The sequence below is a fragment of the Elaeis guineensis genome, chromosome 6, assembly GCF_000442705.2.
Source record: "Elaeis guineensis isolate ETL-2024a chromosome 6, EG11, whole genome shotgun sequence".
Classification (NCBI taxonomy): domain Eukaryota; kingdom Viridiplantae; phylum Streptophyta; class Magnoliopsida; order Arecales; family Arecaceae; genus Elaeis; species Elaeis guineensis.
Window position 1 is genome coordinate 2,768,659 of NC_025998.2, and position 20,592 is coordinate 2,789,250.

General features: G+C 40.4%; 2 protein-coding genes across 7 annotated transcripts; both read left to right on the forward strand.

The window, feature by feature from the left end:
* Positions 1–315: 315 nt before the first annotated feature.
* On the forward strand, positions 316–3,192 carry LOC105047660 (uncharacterized). The gene is given in 3 exon segments (XM_073258891.1): positions 316–1,337; positions 1,340–1,364; positions 2,184–3,192. Coding segments are annotated over 3 exon segments (1,017 nt in total). The 5' UTR covers positions 316–460; the 3' UTR covers positions 2,299–3,192.
* A 1,270-nt stretch (positions 3,193–4,462) lies between these two features.
* Positions 4,463–15,089, forward strand: LOC105047659 (uncharacterized). 6 transcript variants are annotated; one of them, XM_073258893.1, is made up of 18 exons: positions 4,466–4,923; positions 5,006–5,163; positions 6,728–6,904; positions 8,169–8,252; positions 8,365–8,490; positions 8,598–8,726; positions 8,841–8,969; positions 9,087–9,215; positions 9,406–9,531; positions 9,605–9,814; positions 9,890–9,961; positions 10,042–10,137; positions 10,239–10,346; positions 10,479–10,853; positions 11,847–12,131; positions 12,774–13,169; positions 13,598–13,841; positions 13,949–15,089. In XM_073258893.1, exons 2-18 carry the CDS (start codon positions 5,085–5,087, stop codon positions 14,586–14,588), a joined length of 3,405 nt encoding a protein of 1,134 aa, XP_073114994.1. In that variant the 5' UTR covers positions 4,466–4,923; positions 5,006–5,084; the 3' UTR covers positions 14,589–15,089. The 6 variants fall into 6 exon arrangements, with proteins under 6 accessions (XP_073114995.1, XP_073114997.1, XP_073114994.1 ...); XM_073258894.1 differs by having other exon boundaries at positions 4,463–5,163; positions 12,780–13,169; XM_029265309.2 differs by having other exon boundaries at positions 4,466–5,163.
* Positions 15,090–20,592: the final 5,503 nt, after the last annotated feature.

The following is a 20,592-nucleotide window of genomic DNA, read 5'->3' on the forward strand; positions in this document are numbered from 1 at the left end:
GGCTGCGCCAAGGGGTACACGAGGCATTTCCCGCATGGAATCGATGCCGTTGGTTGGTGATCGAAGGGATCATTTTGTATTTCTCTTTTTAACCGTTGGTAGGCGGTGCCCAGGTCTAATGGCGAGGCACACGTGGGCGACGCTGCCGACTCATTGGTCGCAATACGTTCATGAACCTCCTCTCGTCCTCTCTCTCTCTCTCTCTCTCTCTCTCCCCGCAGTTTCCGCAACGCCAAGATCTCTCCCACGACCCTTTCCAATTTGCTTTCCCCACACCTCCCCCCCCCCCGCCTTTGATGGCCCTTTCCCCTTCTTCGCCCCCCACCTTTCTTTCTTTGGCTCGTCCGTTCCCCTACTAGCTAGCCGAGCGCGCAGCGATCGATCCCACCCTCCTCCCCACCGAAGGCCAGCCGGAACCGCAGGCTCAGGAGACCCCAAATTTTTCCTCCTAATTCGAACCATGACCACTGCCACCTCCTCCAATACGAGCACCACCACCACCACCACCTCCCATCCCCACCGCCACCGTCCCTCATCCGCCACCTCCCAGCCCGCCACCCAGGCCTGCGCCGCCTGCAAGTACCAGCGCCGCAGGTGCAACCCCGACTGCACCCTCGCCCCCTACTTCCCCGCCGACCAGCAACGCCAGTTCCTCAACGCCCACCGCCTCTTCGGCGTCAGCAACATCCTCAAGATCATCCGCGACCTCGACCCCGTCCAGCGCGCCGAAGCCATGCGCTCCATCATCTTCCAGTCCAACGCCCGCGCCCACGACCCGGTTGGTGGATGCTACCGCATCATCCTCGAGCTCGAACGCCAGCTCGAGCACGACTCCGCCGAGCTCGCCCTCGTGCTCCGCCAGCTTGCCTTCTGCCGTTCCCAGGCTCAAGCAGCTCTATCCCCTACTATGACCGCCGTTACCTCCGACCTCGGCTCCGTCCATCCCAATCTCATTCTAAATGCGGACGACACCGGTGGTGATGCCATCTATGGCGGCCATCAAAACAACCTCGTTGCTCTCCCGATGCATCAACAGCAGCAGCAGTGCAACGATTATTTCTATTATGATGGTGGTGGAGGTGGTGACCACCACAGCGACCATCATAACAATAATAACAATGGGACGAGCAATAGTAATAGCGTTGACGATAAGCATCATCATAATTATGATAACAGAGGGGTGGAGGTCGAGGTGCCAACAATGTCGATGTTGAGCCTCCATCCGCAGCAGTGCGGGGTTGATGAGGAGGACGTGAAGCCGCTGGTCGACATGTTCGAGATCAGGCAGGCATTCACGATAGGGGATGACGAAGAGGAACCAGCCAAGAATTGTGCTGCCGCGTTGCCGAACCGTTTCAGTGCAGGTTAGGGTTAGGGTTCTCGAGCTTCTGATTAATTTCTTTATTTTTATTTTTTAAATTATGGTTCAAATTAGGCTTGCCAATGCTTCGGTGCACCGTTTCAGTGATGTTTGCTGAAATTTTGAATTAAGAGACGTGGAGATGGAAGGAGGACCTGGATTAATTTGCTAATTACTTGATAAATAGCTGTTAAATTTTAAAATTATAGATTTTTTAGCTTTGTGGTTTCCGTCCAGCTGTGTCCTTCGATGCTTGTTGATACATTTCCATATTTATTCGGCTTTCTATATAGGGCATAGATTTCCATAAGTTATGCAATTTTCCATATACTTTTTTTATGCAAAGTTGCAAATCCATGATGCAAGTTTTTCTTCTTTTGGGTGGAAAAGGAAGTTTTTTTTTTTTTAGGAAAAAAATTGAAGTGGGATGAAATAGCCATATATACATTCGGTTTGGAGAATAATTTCCATAATAGCGTCGGTTTCTGAATGAGCTGCATGTCTCTATCGCATTCTCTAGGCATTTAAGGACTGGATTTGGAAATTAGAAGGTGGTGGGATCTTTAGGTTCTGGTTTTAGGTTCCTTGGATACTATAACAAATTCCTTTACTTTGATTAGGTTGTGTTGGATTAGTCTGTCAACCTCGGTTTAGAAAAGGCAAGGCAACTTTTAAATACAATAAATGAATAGAATTGTACGTTTCATTGTGTAATAATCATGTTGAAACGTTTGAATATTGGTGCACACTTTTCTTTCCTCTTTTTTTTTTTTTTTTTTTTGTTTTGATTCTAAAAGTTACAGTATGTTGTTTAATTTTGCAGTGGCAAGATAGAGTTCAAAGAGGAGTTAAACCCTATTGAGGATGTTCCAGAACATGATCTGAAGGGCGCTGCCTCTTTGTTTACTCTTACGAATTGTACAAACTCTTCCGTATGATTTCCATTTTTTTTACATATATTTTTTTCATCCATTCTTTTAGAAATTTTTTGACAGTTCGAAATTTAATGGGAAAAGTGCGTTGCCTGGTTTCTTTTGATGGATTATGCATGGAGATTTCCTCATAAGCCAAGAAGAAGCTTGGACATGTTGACATTCTTATAGACGTGTTCACAGATTGGTTTTGAACTCAGGGATGCTAATTGATACAAAAGGGAGGGTTTGGATGTGCAACGTATCTCTTTGCTCTTATCTACATTGATAATTGAACTTTTGCTGGAAAGTATTGATGGGATGGCAGATTAAAGGGGACTTGGTGGTGCTACAGAAGATAAGAACAGAGCTAACTGCTAAATTTCATGAGGATAGTGCATCATGCCAGTCTCAATCCAAAGGATCGATGGTGCCACCATGAGTGCTAATGCCACTGAGATCTCTGTTGTTTGAGTTGACCCAGACTACTCTTCCTCCTGGGATTTTAAACTCTCACTCTAGGTGGGCAGATGTTACTTTACTGGCCAACCTTGAGTGACGCGTTGCCTTCATTGCTTGCCTATGAATCAGTAGTTTGAACTCCAGCTTTCTGACATGATTGGTATTGGCTAGTGCCTTAGCTTTAGCCATCTAATGCTCTACCTTTTCTTATAGTGGTGGTCCCAACATGTAGTCCAATGCGATGGAGACCCCACAACCTATTCATAAAAATGTTGGGTGTTTGAGAGAGAGTATCGCAGAAAGATCTTGTATAGTGTCCTGTGGCAGGATTGTTGGATCCTATGGTATGTAGAACAGCCACATAATCTCTACTTACCATCAAAGTTTGATCAGCATATTGATATGGTTATCAGTCCACGAAATGATAAAGAATGTATGAACAGTCCTGACTTGTTCGGTTATCGGATGGATGACTACTAATGCAATTGCTTCGATCGATGTTCATCCATTTTTATGTGCACTTGTATGTATTATGCAATAACTTGCCCCTCTCGAATGTCCCATGATTCTAAAATTACTTTCCCCCTAATTTCTAGTAGAGAGTTCTAATTTTGGACCTCAAAAAAATTCCTTGCTGACTCATAGTTCAGCAGAAAACTAATGCAGTGCTTTACAACATCTTGATGCCTGTAAATAACAACATGGATGAATACCATCCTTTCAAGCATGCCATATCATCCATTCTATATTGATCATGAAGGTTTGCTGATGAAAATTAGTATCATATATAAATTTGTACACGATTTCTAGGATTGCTATACTGTTCTTCTAAATCACAGGGCAAATTAATTTTTGATTCACCAACCATGCTCTCGTCTAATCATTGGCTATTTCAGTGCATCTCAGTAATTATTGATTTTTTCAATATCAAAAGAATGATAAATCAAACCTAACATCATTTTACTTGTGACGAGTTCAGAAATAAGCACAAAAGTTCTATAATTAAAAAAGAATGCATATACCGAGCCTTTTTCTTTTTATTGCTAACAATAATACCATCACAAGCATCACATACTAGCACACCAGTGCATGATAATCTAATCAAGTCAAATCCCTCATGTCATAGAAAAAATCAATTTCTTACCGATCTTATATTTCAACCTGTCCATCAGACGACAAGAATCTTAATGATAGACTCAACGAATGATGTAAACTGGCTCATTTTGAGTCTCAACCTCTTGAGAATTCATTTACAAAAATCAATCACCCCACATTCACCAAAACCAACCAATAAACCCTCATTAAACTAAGCCAACAACATTATTCCATAACTTGAACTTCAATGATCAGTTTGTAAAACAATTCTAATGATTTTATAATCTATTGCTTCATCTGACCACCCCAAACATTAGGAAATTACATTCTATATGGCAAGCATGATGTGGTTGTGCATACAGCCAATCACTACCACTCTTTCATCCAACCTCATTCATCAAGTGCTTATTTTAGTGCATTCATACATGAACAAGCAGCTATGATTAACTGCCTGCACGGTTAGGATATAATTTCTCCCAAACATCTCTCCTTTTTAGTCCCACACCCCATTGAGATGGTCTGAGATGGAAAGTGAAAACAAAGGGTGTAATGGTTGGTCCCTCTCCCACCAATCAAGCCCCCCACGGTTGAGACTTGGAAGATCTCAACCTTACCCAAGCATCCACAGCCCCACACAATCCATACAGAGCCAAAGATAGATGCATAGAATCTGGTGCTGCAGAACGGTCTTATTTTTGGCCCCTCCCCACTAAAACAAAGCCCCCTCAACGCCAGAAAGCCTGAGACCTCACCCATATTATATATTTCTTTATGTCCCTTTAGAATCATTTCTTCCAATTCACCAAAGACTCCAGGCAAAACTATTCCATACGGTCCTCTTAGCATCCCTCTTTCTCTCTCTCATGTAAAGGAGCTGTTTTTGGAGGTTTTGGTTCATGAAGGAGCCACCTTGGAGGTTTTGGTTCATCATGGCAACATAAGCACTCCTTTCTTGGTGCGGAAATTTCCTCTGAACACCGTTCTTGATCATTTTCATCTGCTATCCCGGGCTGTTTTGTGATATCAAAATCGCCACTTTCCGACATGGTTTTGCTTAAATTTGTCGCCTTTGGCGTTGCCCATCTCTTACTCCTGGTCGGTACTTCAGCTCTGTCCTTTTCTAGGTTTTCTGGGTTCAGTGTTTCACTTGATATGAGTTTTCTTGGAGTGGATGAAGATGTAGAGGTGGCTGTGAGAAACTTTTGTTGAGTTATTGGATCTTGGATTTATGTTATGAGTGAGAGGGGAGCAGTAGGATGGGGCGATGGCGAGAGACTCTTCGCCCATGGGTTCTTCGAGTGATAGTTGTTCTTCTGGCCGTCCATGGATCTAAAGGTAAAATTCATTGCAGAAGTGTTTAATTTATATTTTTGTTATTCTTAGCCATGATATAATTTATGGCAGCAAAAAAAAAAAAAAAAAAAGGCAAAACTTGCGACTTTTTCTGGTTTTGTTATGCTTCTACCTTGGATCCTTTTGCCCCCGTGGCGCTTGCTATCTCCCTTTCTAAATGGAATCAGGGAAGCGACAGATATTTGGGTAAAGTTCAGGTTAGAGTCAAGAGAGATTTTCTTGATGGTTTTTGATTCGACTCTATATGGGTAAAGAAAGAAAGTAGTTATGTGATTTAGGATTCATCTCATACAGTTTAGAAGAAACGACAGAAAACTGTTTGCTTTAGGTTAGTTCTTATGCTTTCACAAAACATGTTAGTAAAAGCGTCAAGAAGTCTGCACAAATGTAATAGAGTTCCTCTGAAGGCTTTGTTTTCAGAAGAAACTGGTTCAAATTTTCGTGCTTTAATCCTAAACCTCATTGAATTGCATTCACTTTATCCAGATTTGCTCTTAGATGACCCATCCTTCTCATCAAGAGAGATATGCTTAGATGATGCTTTTCTCATCTGATCTTTCTTCTCTGTTATAGATTTCTTCTTTGCCATGACCCTTTTCATGTGATGTGCTGCAAAAATATTCTTACATTGGCCACATTTTGTTCAGCGTTAATTCTGTGAGGAAGATAATATAGGAATTCTGTAAAATTGTAAGCAGGCAACAGTGACACTAGTTTATAGATTCCAAAGTAGCTACATTCCCATGTTGGCAAATTCTCGAGACTGGAAGAAAGATAATCTTCTTCGAGAGCATAGCATATCATGAATAACCCTTTCTTAGAAATGCACAGCAATCCAGGCCTATCAATGATCTCGGAAGTGAACTCAACTCTTCATGGAAAAACTGCAACACTGTCACTATATTTTGCATAAGAGATTGGAGAAGAAGTTAACACCATGCTAATAATTGCCTTTTTCAATAGACTGTGCATGTGAATTTTTCTTTATGTTTTCATATCTGTGCTTCCTTTACATCACATATATCCCTTGTGGGGGCAAATAGAAGGAAGCAACAATAGATGGAATTTGAAATCAGAGTCTTTTAATTTCTTTGATATTTACTTATTTTCATTCCTAGAGTGAATAACATAACTTTTTTTTTTTTTGGATTACTTACTGAAATTTATGACTACAAGATGAATACTCATGCTAAAGTTACGGTGATGTTCTAAATCACCCCAATTTACCTACTCAATGCTAAAATTCATACAATTATATTATTTTCTTAAATTAGTAACGGATGCATCCAATGTGGATTAACCATTTCATTGTGTCTTCTGTTTGAACGATTGTATTTTGAATATTGTTCTAGATTACAACGACATGCAAATTGTGAGTTGCATGTGATCTCTGTGCCCCAGCAACTGCTTTAACAACAACTCTATGTAGCATTTTGGGAAATGTTGGCTAAATGTGCCTGGTTTTATACTGTTTAAAAATACACTTTAATATACCTTCAGAGCATGGCTATGTGCTTATATGTTCTCACTAACACTGTTGCTATAGGTCCAATTTCAAATTTTGTACAGCAACTATCAAAATCATCAAATGTACATCCATGGGCTCGCAGAACACTGCTTTCAGCAACATCTGGGCCTCCACCCAATGGCACGGATTTGAAGCTTCAGCCCTCAGGCATTCTGGCTCCATCCATTCTTCCACCACTTGAACTACTAAGTACAGGTTAATATTTATGACCTGTTCAGTTGTTCAATGCTTTTGTTCTCATGCTGGGTTCCATGAATCCCATTCACACAAATCACCTGCGCTACCACATATCAAAGAGAGAGGACCTACTCCTGTGTATTTTCCAAAATCGCAAAGGGAATATGCACATATCAAATAATGGTCCCTGAAGGTAGCCTTGATAGAAATATATTGAATTTCTTTTGAAATGTAAGGCCACTTGCTAAAATTTAAAGCTTACATATTGAGAGCTGTTGTACATGCCCCAACAGCGATGCTGCCTAAGTCTGAGGTTTTACCCCTTTCCACCCAAGCAGTAATACTATTGATGCAGCCTAGTGCTGCACATGATCATGTAACAATGAAAAAAGGAGCAACAGTAATCTCCATTACATTCCCCAACAGTGATGCTGCCTAAGTCTGAGGTTTTACCCCCTTCCACCCAAGCAGTAATATCATTGATGCAGCCTGGTGCCGCACATGATCATGTAACAATGAAAAAAGAAGCAACAGTAATTTCCATCTATACAAGGTCTAGCATCAAAATTTTCATGTTTGGGAAGGCAAATTTCCATCAATAGATTATTCACATAATGTTCTTGGAATGTTATCAAATTCACAAAGTTTTTTATTATTTTTTTTAACATGCATCTACAGATCATGATTTTTCTTCACCCTATATGACCCCTCCATTAGCACATACTGGAATGGGAGTGTCTGTGACTAGGGTTTGTGAGAAAACACCCAGTAGTAATTCTCCAGTTCCAGTACCACATGCGCAGGGTATGTTTAAGTAATAGCACATGCACTTGGTTGCCAATGGATGGCAATTTTTCTGTGAATCTAATTTATAAGTATATGTGACTGAACTAGTTTCCCTATCTCCAAGAAAATCTCCACTTCAACCACCTACTGTGTTTCCAGCTGGAGAGAAAATAGCTCCATCCATGACACCACTTTCTCCTCATACTACAAATTTGCAGCCTAAGCATTTGAGCACTTTATGCTTTTCTTCTTCTTCTTCTTCTTCTTCGGATGAAACCTGGAACCTCTCCACTAAGGAGAGGCACCAGCGAGCTGACCTAAATTCTGTTGGCATTTTACTAATCCTTCAGAATTACTTGCTTAATGGATCATTGTACCTTGGATTGTTCCTTGGCTTATAACTTTTTCAAGTTTAATTGATCATGCATTTATGGTGATAAATAATGCACAAAGCTGGCTGTTCCTCCTAAATCAACTGCTTCTCCTGTCATACAAGGGAATGGATATGGCATGCCTACTGGTGCACCACCAAAGGAATTGTCCGGTCACGCAACACAAGCAAATTATTCTCATCCTGAAGGTATTGTTCTTGTCAGTAAAAAAAAATACTGGATCCAAGATATAAGAGGCAAATTCCATGCCTTTTTCTTTTTGAAGTTGATCATGCATTTGTGGCAATATGTTTTGTGCAGGGCCTGTTGTTTCTCCAACATCAGGTACTTCTACCATTCATGGGCATGGATACATCATCCCAGTTGCTGCACCCCTGGATGAGTCATCTAGCCATTTATCCCCTGTAAATCATTCACATTCAAAAGGTATTCGTTCTTCTCTTCAGTGAAAGATATTGGAATGTGAAAGCTGAACAGACTAACTCCATGACTTATCTTCTCTATATTCATTTATCACAATATATGATATGCAGGGCCTGCTGTTTCTCCTACATCAGTCACTTCTCCTGCCAACCATGGGAATAGGTATGGCATGCCAGTTGCTGCACCACCAACAGAATCATCCAGCAACTTATCCCCTGTAAATTATTCACATCCGAAAGGTATTCATTCTTCTAGTTAGTAAAAAATATTGGAATGAGAAAGTTAAATAGACGAAGTCCATGACTGATCTTCTCTACATTCATTGTGAACATGTGGCAATATATGATGTACAGGGCCTGCCATTTCTCCGACATCAATCACTTCTCCTGCCAACCATGGGAATAGGTATGGCGTGCCAGTGGCTGCATCGCCAACAGAATCATCCGGCCATTTATCCCCTGTAAATTATTCACATCCAACAGGTATTCGATGATTCTTCTGTTTAGTGAAAGATATTGGAATGAGAAAGTTAAGCAGACTAAGTCAATGACTGATCTTCCATATATTGATTCTATACTTGTGGCAAATATGATGTGTAGGGCCTGCTGTTTCTCCGACATTAATCACTTCTCCTGCCAACCATGGGAACAGTTATGGCATGCCTGTTGCTGCACCACCAAAAGAATCATCCAGCAATTTATCCCCTATAAATCATTCACTCCCAAAAGGTATTCTTCTTCTTCTTGCTGAAAATAAAATGTTGGATGAGAGGACTGCTGTCATGAGATTCATGATGGATTTCTTTTATTGATCATGCACAACCTATGATGTTCAATGCCTATTATTTCTCCAACACATTGATTCCATGGCTGATCTTTATATGTTGATAGTGCACTTGTGGCATTGTATGATGTGCAGGACCTGCTTTTTCTCCAGCACCCGCCACTTCTCCTGTCACCCATGGGAGGTATGGCATGCCTATTGCTCCACCACCAAGGCATATATCCAGCCCTTTATCCCCCAAAAATTATTCACACAGAAAAGGTACCTATCTCCTCCTTGAAAAATGTTGAATGAGAACTTTAAAATGCTAATCCAATGACTAATTTTGCCACAGGCTCTTTTCCTGTCATAAGCCCGGCTCCACATGAGGCTGATGTACCATCAAATACGGTACATGCTCCTTCCAATTCACATCCCCAACCTCCAATGGCAAGGATGCTTCACGGCTTTGCACCAGTACCCGTAGCTTCATTTCACCAGCCGAAAGCTAGGAAAAGAACTGGAAACCCTGCATCTGCTCCTTCTCCAGAATCCCACAATCCAGGTTTGGAATAGTATAACTGAAAATGTTATATTCACCCTTCATTGGGTTTTAATAAGAGGCAGGTGTTTTCTCCAGCTCCTTCACATCCTCCAGCAGTACTTCCAAAGCATAGTAGAGAGCATCATGCTCTACCGCCTTATATTCAAGGTACTAAATTTACTAAATAACATGCAGAACAAAAGATGTATTATTTCTTTTAACTCTTGATCATGTTTCTTTTCCTTCAGGTCCTTCAATTTCCCAAGCTCCATTTTACTCAGTAGATAGTGAAGGAACCCCTACACCTTCCCCATCTATAAGATTCCCCTCTACCCAAAATACACGTATACTTAGTGCTTTGCATTTTCACTCTCGTTCTGATACATGTTTTGCCTTTGTTACAATACCAGTTGTTATTGGTTTTTGATCATGCTCATACCTACAGGGCCTGTTCAATCTCCTGTGCTGTCTCCTTCTGGGTCTGCTTCAGGAAAGCCAAGGGCATCACAACTTCAACCTGTCCATTCTTTACCACCTCCACCACCTAATCTAGGTAGGTATAGAGAGGTTTCATTTTGTCACTATGTGGTTGTCAACTTCTGTGTATTCCCTTGCGTTGTTCTAAGATTCTCCAAGTCTAGCTGAATACGCAACCGTAATCGTTGTTTATTTGGTTTGTCTGCAGACTGTACTATGCCATTATCTTGCACAGAGCCTTTAACAAATAGCCCTCCAGGATCACCATGTGCTTGTGTGATGCCGATAAGAGTTGGACTTCGTCTGAGCATTGCACTATACACATTCTTTCCTTTAGTCTCTGAGCTTGCCCAAGAAATTGCATATGGGCTTTTCATGAAACAAAGTCAGGTCCGCATCATGGGAGCAAATGCTGCTAGTGAGGATTCTGACAAAACTATAGTACTCATTGATCTGGTGCCACTTGGAGGCAAATTCAACAGTGCTACAGGATTTTTAGTCTATGAGAAGTTCTGGCACAAGCAGGTTTTCATAAATCCCTCATTTTTTGGGGATTATGATGTATTATATGTTCTCTTTCCAGGTTAGAGTACATGTTTCAGTGTTATTCCTCATGTTAGTCAATGCATATTTTATTTTGTACAGGCAAAGTGTTTAGTGTAAGATAGATTGCCCTCTTATATCTCCATGTGTCATTTTTGATGGATGATTTGATCCATCGACTAACTGGGCCACATTACCATTTTTAGCATCATAAATAATCAGATCTAGGCACATATCATGCATTTGTTTATTCTCATGACATCCTGGACACGTTTGATTCATGTGAGAGGTATGATTAAGCATATTTTGTAATTCATAAATATAAATTTGTTTGGGGAGGTTCCCTTCTCTTTTAAGAGTAAGAATTGAACTATATGGGGTTTATTGTTTTGATATAGGACTAATTATAGGGGGTTGGAGCTTAATGAATTGGAGCCTCTTAAACAATGAGGCACTTTGGACTTTGGAGTGTAGCACATGTGATGCATGCGAGAGGTAGTAAGGATGACTGGAATCCTCCAGTCCGATTAAATAATTTCATTATTGATTTTATTTTGAAAAATAAACTCCCAACTTTTGGAGGTTTGACTCTATCGTTTCTCTCAAGTTGAACTAAGTGAAATTTGTTTATTTAAGTTGGGAGCAATTACAATGTCAAGAGAGAGATGTTAAAAAGAATAACCTGGAGCCTCACAAGAACTCGAGAGTTCGGGTTCAATATTAGAACTGATACATTGCTTATCCTAACTAGCATTAGATTTAGTCTTTTGCAGTGGTGCCTTCCGAGAAACAGAAAAATGTAACTTACCTCATTATTGATGAGTTGAAAATTGGAGGGTTACGATCTCTCACTGATGTGATGTTTGGCCTAATAGAATGTCATAGAAGTGCTTAGCATCTGTTGATTATGTGCTACATGGAGAGCAAGCACTTTCATATTGTCAAAAGTTTGTTTCTGTAGTGCATATTGACTGCTGTCTTGACTGCTGTCTTGCTTGGCTTGTCTTGATTTTCTTTTATATTATATATGCAGGACTTCCTCCATCACCACCTATGGCACCTGGAAATGTTAATGTCGATAATGAGGCATATGGCAGTGACAATAACTCTAGGACAATCCATCCTCTTGGGGTTGATGTGAGAAAGCAAAAAGAAAAACAAAGTGGCACTGTAATAGCTATCATTGTTCTTTCAGCTGTTATAGCATTGGCATTAGGTGTTGGAGCTGCATGGCTTTTCTTGTTGAAACATAGAGAAATTTCTCATTTGCCAAAACCAACCTCACAGATATCACCAGCTTCATTTGCAAAGGCATCAGGTAGTAATATTTCCTATTCAACTTGTGTGATGGTAATTTTATCAGAAGTTGCTAGGAAGGATGATAATAAACTGACGGTCAAATCTGCAACTCTGAATAACATTGTTCTAGTCAACATCAAGTTACATTTGCTGATCCAGTTCATTTTGTATGTACAGACTTTAGCAACTTAACAATAGGTGATAATAGAATAAATAGTTCAACATGAAATATGTATACAGTTTCTGGTATATCCCCAGAATCAAGAATGGTCTTCATTTCCTCCTGTTAATAAAAGGAGCTTCTAGAAACACGTTTGATTAATGTGAAAAGCATAAAGTGTACACCATAGTTGCCCTTGGAAAGGTCAAGTCTGCAGATGCAAACTTCTTTTAAGAGAATTGAGAGAGCTTAATTTGGCAAGAGAAAGTTTGTAATGATTATGTTGCATTTTTCCCTTTCAAACTCTAAAGCTTGGCCTTTCATGTGTTGTTTGACAACAAGAGAGAAGTTGGCATGACTCACATTTAAAGTGGGGGCAGGAACACTTGTTTTCTTTGATCTTGATTGAATTCCGTTGTTTTCAGGGATGAGATTTTTTTTTTTTTTTTTTCAAGTGTAATTTTTATTTTGTAACAACTCCTTTTCGATATGCCAAAAAAGTTGCAGGAAGTGGACATACGATATCTGGAAGTAGGCCAACTTCTGCCTCAACATCCTTCAACTCTAGCATTGCAACATGTACAGGATCAGCAAAATCATTCAGCCTAGCCGAGGTGGAAAGAGCTACGAACAAATTTGATGATTCAAGAATTATTGGTGAAGGTGGTTTTGGACGTGTCTACGAAGGCACTCTTGAGGATGGAAGAAGGGTGGCCATTAAGGTGCTCAAGAGAGATGATCAGCAGGGTAGCCGAGAATTCTTGGCCGAGGTTGAGATGCTGAGCCGCTTGCATCACAGAAACTTGGTAAAGTTGATTGGTATATGCACAGAGGAGCATTTCCGCTGTCTGGTCTATGAACTCATTCCAAATGGTAGTGTGGAATCTCATCTACATGGTAAGGACCAGTAGTCCTCCCTAATTTTACATTGTTCAGCATCGTTTTGGTTGATAATTTAGTCATTCATGAGATATCATCCATAATGCACATTTATTTCGATCAGCAACTCCAGTGGCTCTCCAAATTGTGGAGCATTAGCCCCAAAATATCTGTTATCGTTCTTGGGCTTGTTTTCCAATTGTTGAGCTTTATCACTGTCTGCATGCTTCCAATTGGTCAAATTGTTGAGCTTGTTTGACCATAACAAAGTTTGTTTGTGCTTATCAGTCTTGGGACTAATTGCCATGGGGGTACAGAGATAACTAGTTCAGGCTTAGGCTGATGAAAAATTTATTCATTAGTTACATCATGTTATCTTTAATATTTTCCTTTCATTGATTTCAAGCTGCTTCTGAGAAACAATTTGAACTGTGATTTCTACACAGGAGTGGATAAGGATAGTGCTTCACTTGATTGGAATGCGAGGCTGAAGATTGCTCTTGGTGCTGCTCGAGGTCTAGCATATCTGCATGAGGATTCAAGCCCTCGTGTCATACATCGTGATTTCAAAGCCAGCAACATCTTGTTGGAATATGACTTCACTCCCAAAGTGTCTGATTTTGGCCTAGCCAGAACAGCTCGAGACGAGGAAAACGAGCACATTTCAACACGTGTTATGGGAACTTTCGGGTATGTAGCTCTAAAATATCATTATTATCTTGTTGCTTGTAACTCAATGTGATGCTTTAAATGATAAAAGCTGTGCTTTTCTTTTTTCTTTTATTCTTTTTTTGTAGTTATGTAGCACCGGAATATGCAATGACGGGGCATCTTCTTGTCAAAAGTGATGTTTACAGCTATGGTGTTGTCCTCCTTGAGCTCCTAACAGGAAGGAAGCCAGTTGACATGTTGCGACCTCCAGGACAAGAAAATCTAGTGACATGGGCTCGTCCCCATCTCACTAGCCAGGGTGGATTAGAGAGTATCATAGATCCATCTCTTGGCACCATTCCATTTGACAGTGTGGCAAAAGTGGCAGCCATTGCTTCAATGTGTGTTCAGCCTGAAGTTAATCAGCGTCCATTCATGGGCGAGGTAGTTCAAGCCTTAAAATTAGTCTGCAATGAGGGTGATGAGCATAGAGGATCAGGAAGCTGCAGCCAGGAGGAGATATCTACACGGGATATGGAAATAAGGATCAGTACAGGGTTGGATCTGGAATCGGAGAGGGCGACTTGGGCATCTGATATATTCAGCACATTAGCAAGGTTTACGAGGGATGTTTCTGGATCTTTCCGAAGGTATTCAAGCTCAGGCCCTCTCAGAACAGGTAGGAGGGGGCAGTTTTGGCATAGACTGAGAGGCTTGTCATCAGGAAGTGCGAGTGAGCATGGGAGGCGTAGCACAGGTTTTGTGAGCAGTGATCAGTGGGTGTAGGAATACTTGGTTCCTTTTCATCGCCGCTGAAGAGATCCATCAACAGAACCATCCTGGCATCTGACCATGCTCTAGACGAGTACGTTTCAAGGAGCCAAAAGGGTTCAGAAGGCTCTTGTTCATCAAATGGAAGCAGCAATCCCTGAGAAACCGGAGAAGTTCGTGGTGTGGGTGGATAAAGATGGGAAAAGTTTGCAGCTTATTTTCTTGAAAGATAAACATGACTGAAACAAGAAGCATCATTCTTTTGGGCATAAACAGTAATCTGACTAATGGAGCTGCTATGTTTGAAGAAGCTTCATTGTTATCCTGAATAAGATAATCGTGAGGATTCAATTAGTATTCTATTGCCCGATGGTAATGTACATTATTGATACATTTTTGCTTCTCCAGATTGGAATATTGAGGGCTGCTGCTGCTCAAATTAACTGTTTTCGACTCTGCAAGTTTAGCTCGCTGCACTGATTTAATCTATTCAATTGCCTTTATTGGTATTTGCAATTTCTTATTCTCCATATACAAGTCTTTAACCTATGATTTGTGCTTGATAATGTGGTTCAGAAACCAATTCTCGGAATGCCATGCTCTCTGCTGCTGCAGCAAATTGTTTTCATCTTTTCTTGGGTTGCAGTCTTGCAGAGACAGCTTAGCTGGAAAGGATTTAATGATTATATTCACCAACATTGGGGCCGCTTAGCTGGCTCCTATGATGAAGATCAAACCATGATCCCCACCAGAAACCCTTTTTTCTCTCCCACTATTCTTTTTCTGCAGACCGCAACAAGACTTGATATTATGTAAGCCTGTATTTTATGATGAGGCCTGAGACTTGTTCTAGTGGAGGTTTTCCTGGATAAGCTTGGCTGTATCTTGTTCCAGCTTGGACAAGCTTGGCTATCTGCCTGACCAACTTGTTGATACACGGACGTTTGATGGGACAATGGGGTGTTGAGAAACTTGAATCACCACGGTAGTAGCCACAATTTTATACGGATGTTATAGTTTTTGTCAAAAAGCAATTCTTAATAAAAACTGTGTTTTGATGTTAAAAATTATTTTGAGACAATGCAGTTTTTGGTTTGGCTAACGATATCTTAAAATTATTTTAAAGCTATAAAAATAATTTATTATATATTTAGTTAATAGATTTAAAAGTTATTTTTAATGATAAAATATCTCATATGATTCTAAAATTATTAGTATATAAAATTTTTTATTTTATTTTTTCTCATCTTTGATACCGTGGAAATGGAGATAGAGGAGATTAACCAAAGAAAGAGTTTTGAGATACAAAAAAAAAAGTAATTAAAAAAAGAATATGACATAACTGGAGATAAGACGAGATCAATATTAAAAAAAAAAATCTTAATAGATAAGTAGTCAAAAAAAAAAAAAAAAGGAGAGATAAGAAGAGAAAATGAAATGTAGATGGAGATAAAATGTAATTAATTTGAAGAAAGAAAGAGTTAGAGGAGATGAAATGTAATTAATCTAAAAAAAGAAAGAGTTAGAGGAGATTAATAAATTGAAAGGAAACATAGATAGAAAAGAGGGGAGATTAATAATCTAAAAATTGGAAAAAAAAAGACTTTAAATGAGGAGATTATGGATGAAGATGAGATGAGACTGCAAATGCGATATTTAGTAATGCCCATCTATGAAAAATATTTTATTTAAACTATATTTTGAGAAATCTTAAACACAATTCAGAATCACTTTTTATTGTAACCAAATATTAAAAATTATGCTTTTCAAATTTAAAATTATAAATACACCTTCAAATATGCACAACTACTTGCAATGTTTTCGCTCAACCGCTTGTCGATACATCATTGCTTGCTTGATGATTGACTTAACCTCCACAGGTCATGTTCCAAGTGGTTACGTATTTCTGTAAGAGCTTGTGTGCATGGAATAAGATGTTCAACTAACTAATTCAACCATAGAGACACGTGGAACTGATTTTTAAAATTTTCACAATATCTTCAAAAAAAAAAAATGTTTCTCGATTACCTATTTTCAGGCAAATGCATTTACAAATTTTACAACATGATATCCTCTCTCATAAATGATAGAAAGTGGAAATAATCAAGATTTAATATACTTCACCTTTGTTATGACTCTCCTTTCTCCTTTTTTTTTTTTTCTCTCCTTTTCCCGGTTCATCTTTTCTTGTGCCAATGATGCTGATACAGTTCGTTTTTCCCTTGACAATAGGAACGAAATCCATTTCGCACTGTCAGTATCTGAGCTCAAACACTCGGAAATAAACCGTTCAGGACTCAAACTAGGACCTCAGGTTGTTAATCAGAGGATCGACCAGTAGGACAAGCTCCAATCTAGAGGATACTAGTAGACAGTTTTTTTTTTTTTTTTTCCTGTATTGAAATCGGAAAGATACTAGTAGACAGTTACTGCTAGAAATTTCTACAATGATGGGCATTCTGTATGCTGTCCCGACCATTGAGTACACCACAAGCAAAAAGTCCAGCACAACTACGCTTCTATTATTAATTGTAACAACTGCTATTTTACGGATTTCCTTATTAATGGTACGAAATGCTAATAAAAGTCTTAGCGGTAACAAGAGTCTAGAACAACTATTTTTCTCTTATTAATGGTAAGAAAAGCTAAGAAGCCCCCATAGTTATAACAGAAGTTTTAACTACCCTCCGCAAATCTAGCACATATCGTCCCTCTGACGAAGACCTGGACTGTAGATTTTCATTTGATCTCAGTCCTTGCTCGTCATGTTTCTGCTGGTCACATGCCTCGCCAAACACAGCTGTGGAACCGCTCTCAACAACATGTATGCTCTGTAAACAGAAAAGAGAGAGAGCAGAGTCCTAAAAGAGAAATATAAATTCTCATGAGAAATTAGGAACGGAATTTTTAATAAACATTTCCTCTTCGTGACCCATACCATTGCGAATTTGCGATTCACTTTAGAATTCAAGTGCAGCAAAAGTGATCAAATTAATAGGAAAATGCAGTCTTTTCCTTGATGTAATTGGCCGCGTTGCGTTTAAAGATTGAGACCACACACACCACCCTCTTTTTAATAAGCAACGAGACCCAAAAAAAAAAAAAAAAGGAAGCAACAAGACCAAAAACGAGGCTAGAGTCAGGTTGTACTTCACTAAAATAAATACATGGGACAAAATAATGAACTCAATGAGGTGGGTGGTCCCTGAAATTTTTTAGATGGATCGGGTCTGCTACTAAACCGGTGAACCAGTGAATCATGAACTAATGCGCACAAGCATATTTATATTATTTTTTAAATTTTTTTTCCTATTTCCGTGCATGTTGATTTGTGGTTGAATTGGTCACCGACCAAGTGGATGTGGTTGAACAAATAGTTTCTCCTCCAATCCCTATAGCCGGATTCTTTCAATTGATGCAAACCTAACTTCCATGAGCCCACCCACTCCATTGCCTCATTAACTTCTAGTCTCTTGTGCTCCTTGCCATGCGGCGGCAGCCATGACAAGAGAATTTAAAATTTTTCGCGTAACGGTACTCCACAGCACGGGATTCTTTACCCTCTCTGTTGCCCCTCGTCCCTCATTAAAGAGGGAAGTAGATTGGTGCACCGCTTATTGGATCAGTCCTTGATCATGCGTTCAGGTGCAAGGAAAACTCCGAACCCCCACCTTTGCCTCCGCCTCGGTTGTCCCTCTACTCCCTGCCCCCCGCCCCCGTCCTCGCAGCAGGTCTCGCCCCCCACCCCGTCGCTGCAAATTCCGTTTGTCGCCGTGTGTTCGACCAAATGTCCCGCCAGACTCGCCTCCGGACGGTCGTGGTGGCCGAGGTGGTGACTCTGATGGAATGGATGCTGGAGGAGGAGCCGCCTTTTTCCTTTTTGCCCCTTGGCGAGGAGAGGAGTCCGTTTCCACGCGTTTGGGAGCCGGTGGGCCCCAACATGCTTGCTTTATAGATTGACGTGGACCAATAGGAACCGTGTAATGTATCACCAGAGACGGAGGCTGCCAAACGGCGTTGTTTTATTTCAGCAAAATAAATGCCGACGCAGTCCCTGCAAGCTCTTAAATTCCGACACGGGCGAGCGGTACGCCGAAATAAATTGAACACCGATATATATACATATATATTTATTAATCAAAGATATTCAAAAAAATAAAAGAGTGATTAAAAAAAATGCTAATGCATCAAATTTTACCGGTTTATATTAGCCTAGATAAAAAGAGTTGAGATTGTTATACATTCCATATAGAGAGGTGCTTGATCTAATGTAAGCTAAAATCTTTGATAATTTTTCTCAGAGATTTTGAAATACTGTTAACTTGTACTGTGTTTGGTTACAAAATAATTTTGTGTTAAGAAAAACTTATATAAGGGATGTCTTTTTTACGAGATTACGTGTGATAAGTGCTGGAGGAATAAATGAGAGAGAATAAGGAAAGGAAGCAATACGAGTTTACTGTGATGTTGTAGTAGTGTATGATCATTTGCTTGTTATATGAGTTATGATTATAAAAAAAGTAAGCTATACATAGATTGATCATTACGAATGGCAATACTTGGTTGTTTAATCTGTTTAACTTGATTTAGCCTGTTATAGATCTGATTAAATTATTTATTTAATCAAGTAGTCAAATTTGGATTGAGATTTATCGTCTTTTTAACGAGTAGTTGAGATTCAGATTGATATATTTTGATCTATATTGTATTCAATTCAATCGTTATCTAATTCGATCTGATTGGATTGCCACTTCTATGACCGTTGTGGTATATTGCTTGATCTACCCAAGTCTCTTCTTCCAGCTGATGAAGAACAGAACAACAGTAATAAAAAAATGTAGCTTGGAGCATGAAAGATATATTTCAGATGAAGTGAACACGACAACATCGCCAAAAGATTGGTACATGAAGCAGGCACCATTTCAACAGGTGGCAACATCCTAAGAGATCGATACTTTTTCTCATCAGCTCCGAGGTGGGGGGCACCAGCGAGCTGGGGCAGACAAAGCTTGTGTCGCGGTTAACGGGGGAAGTCGGTAGCTTTTTGACAAAGAGAGAGCGTAGTTTGTTAAGTTGCATGTTACGGGGAGGACTCTCCCAGCTAGCATTTATTGCGGCCAATCTCTTCATCATGTGATCGTCAAAAATAAGTATCTGTAAAAAAAATTTGTACTAACTGAAGATGACTCCGATGGAGACCTTTCGATGATCAAATCAGAAAAGAAATTAGGCAACAGCAAAAATCAGAGATCCAATCCGAGAGGGCTCGGGTAAACTTGGGAGCTGGAGGGAGCATCAGAGAGAACTTGAGAAAGCTTATCAAGACTGTTGTCTTACTCTTTTTTTTATAGTAGAACGCGACGTGGTCCCGTCATTAATGGTGCAGACAATTGGGAAGTTATCAAATCGCCGGAAGTTGTCAGAGTCGCCGCGGACTGTCAAATCGCCGTGGACCGTCACATCGCTGGGATTAATCTATGTCTTTGGCAGGACAATGTCTCAGGACGGCTATGCCACATGTCTTTGTCAGGATGACGGCCCTCAGCAGTCGTACGGCGTTTGGAGGAGCCGACCGACCATACGTCGGCATTTGATTACCGGGACGTCAGATGATGACCCAGAGGTACCGTCGGGGCGAGATCCATCTATCGGTGGGGCCCGCTGGGTTCAGCAGGAGCCCGATTTTTCTTTCGCTTCTCCTTCTGACCCGTGCCCTCGGTCAGGTATCGGTCGAAAGCTCTTTCATCTGCACGCATGTATTTATACGCGCGCTCCAGCAATTTGGCATACGTCTGGGGGAGGGTCTCGTCCAAGGAATAGGTGAACCGAGATCCCCTTAGTCCCCTCTTCATGGTCGAGATAGCCATGTCTTCGTTGAGGTCCCGGACCTCAAGTGTGGCCGCGTTGAATCGGACCACAAAGTATCGTAGAGTCTCATTTTCTCCCTGCTCGAGGGAGAAAAGACTGTCTGAGGTTCGCGGCGGCTTCCGGCTGGTGCTAAAATGGGCCATGAAAGAAT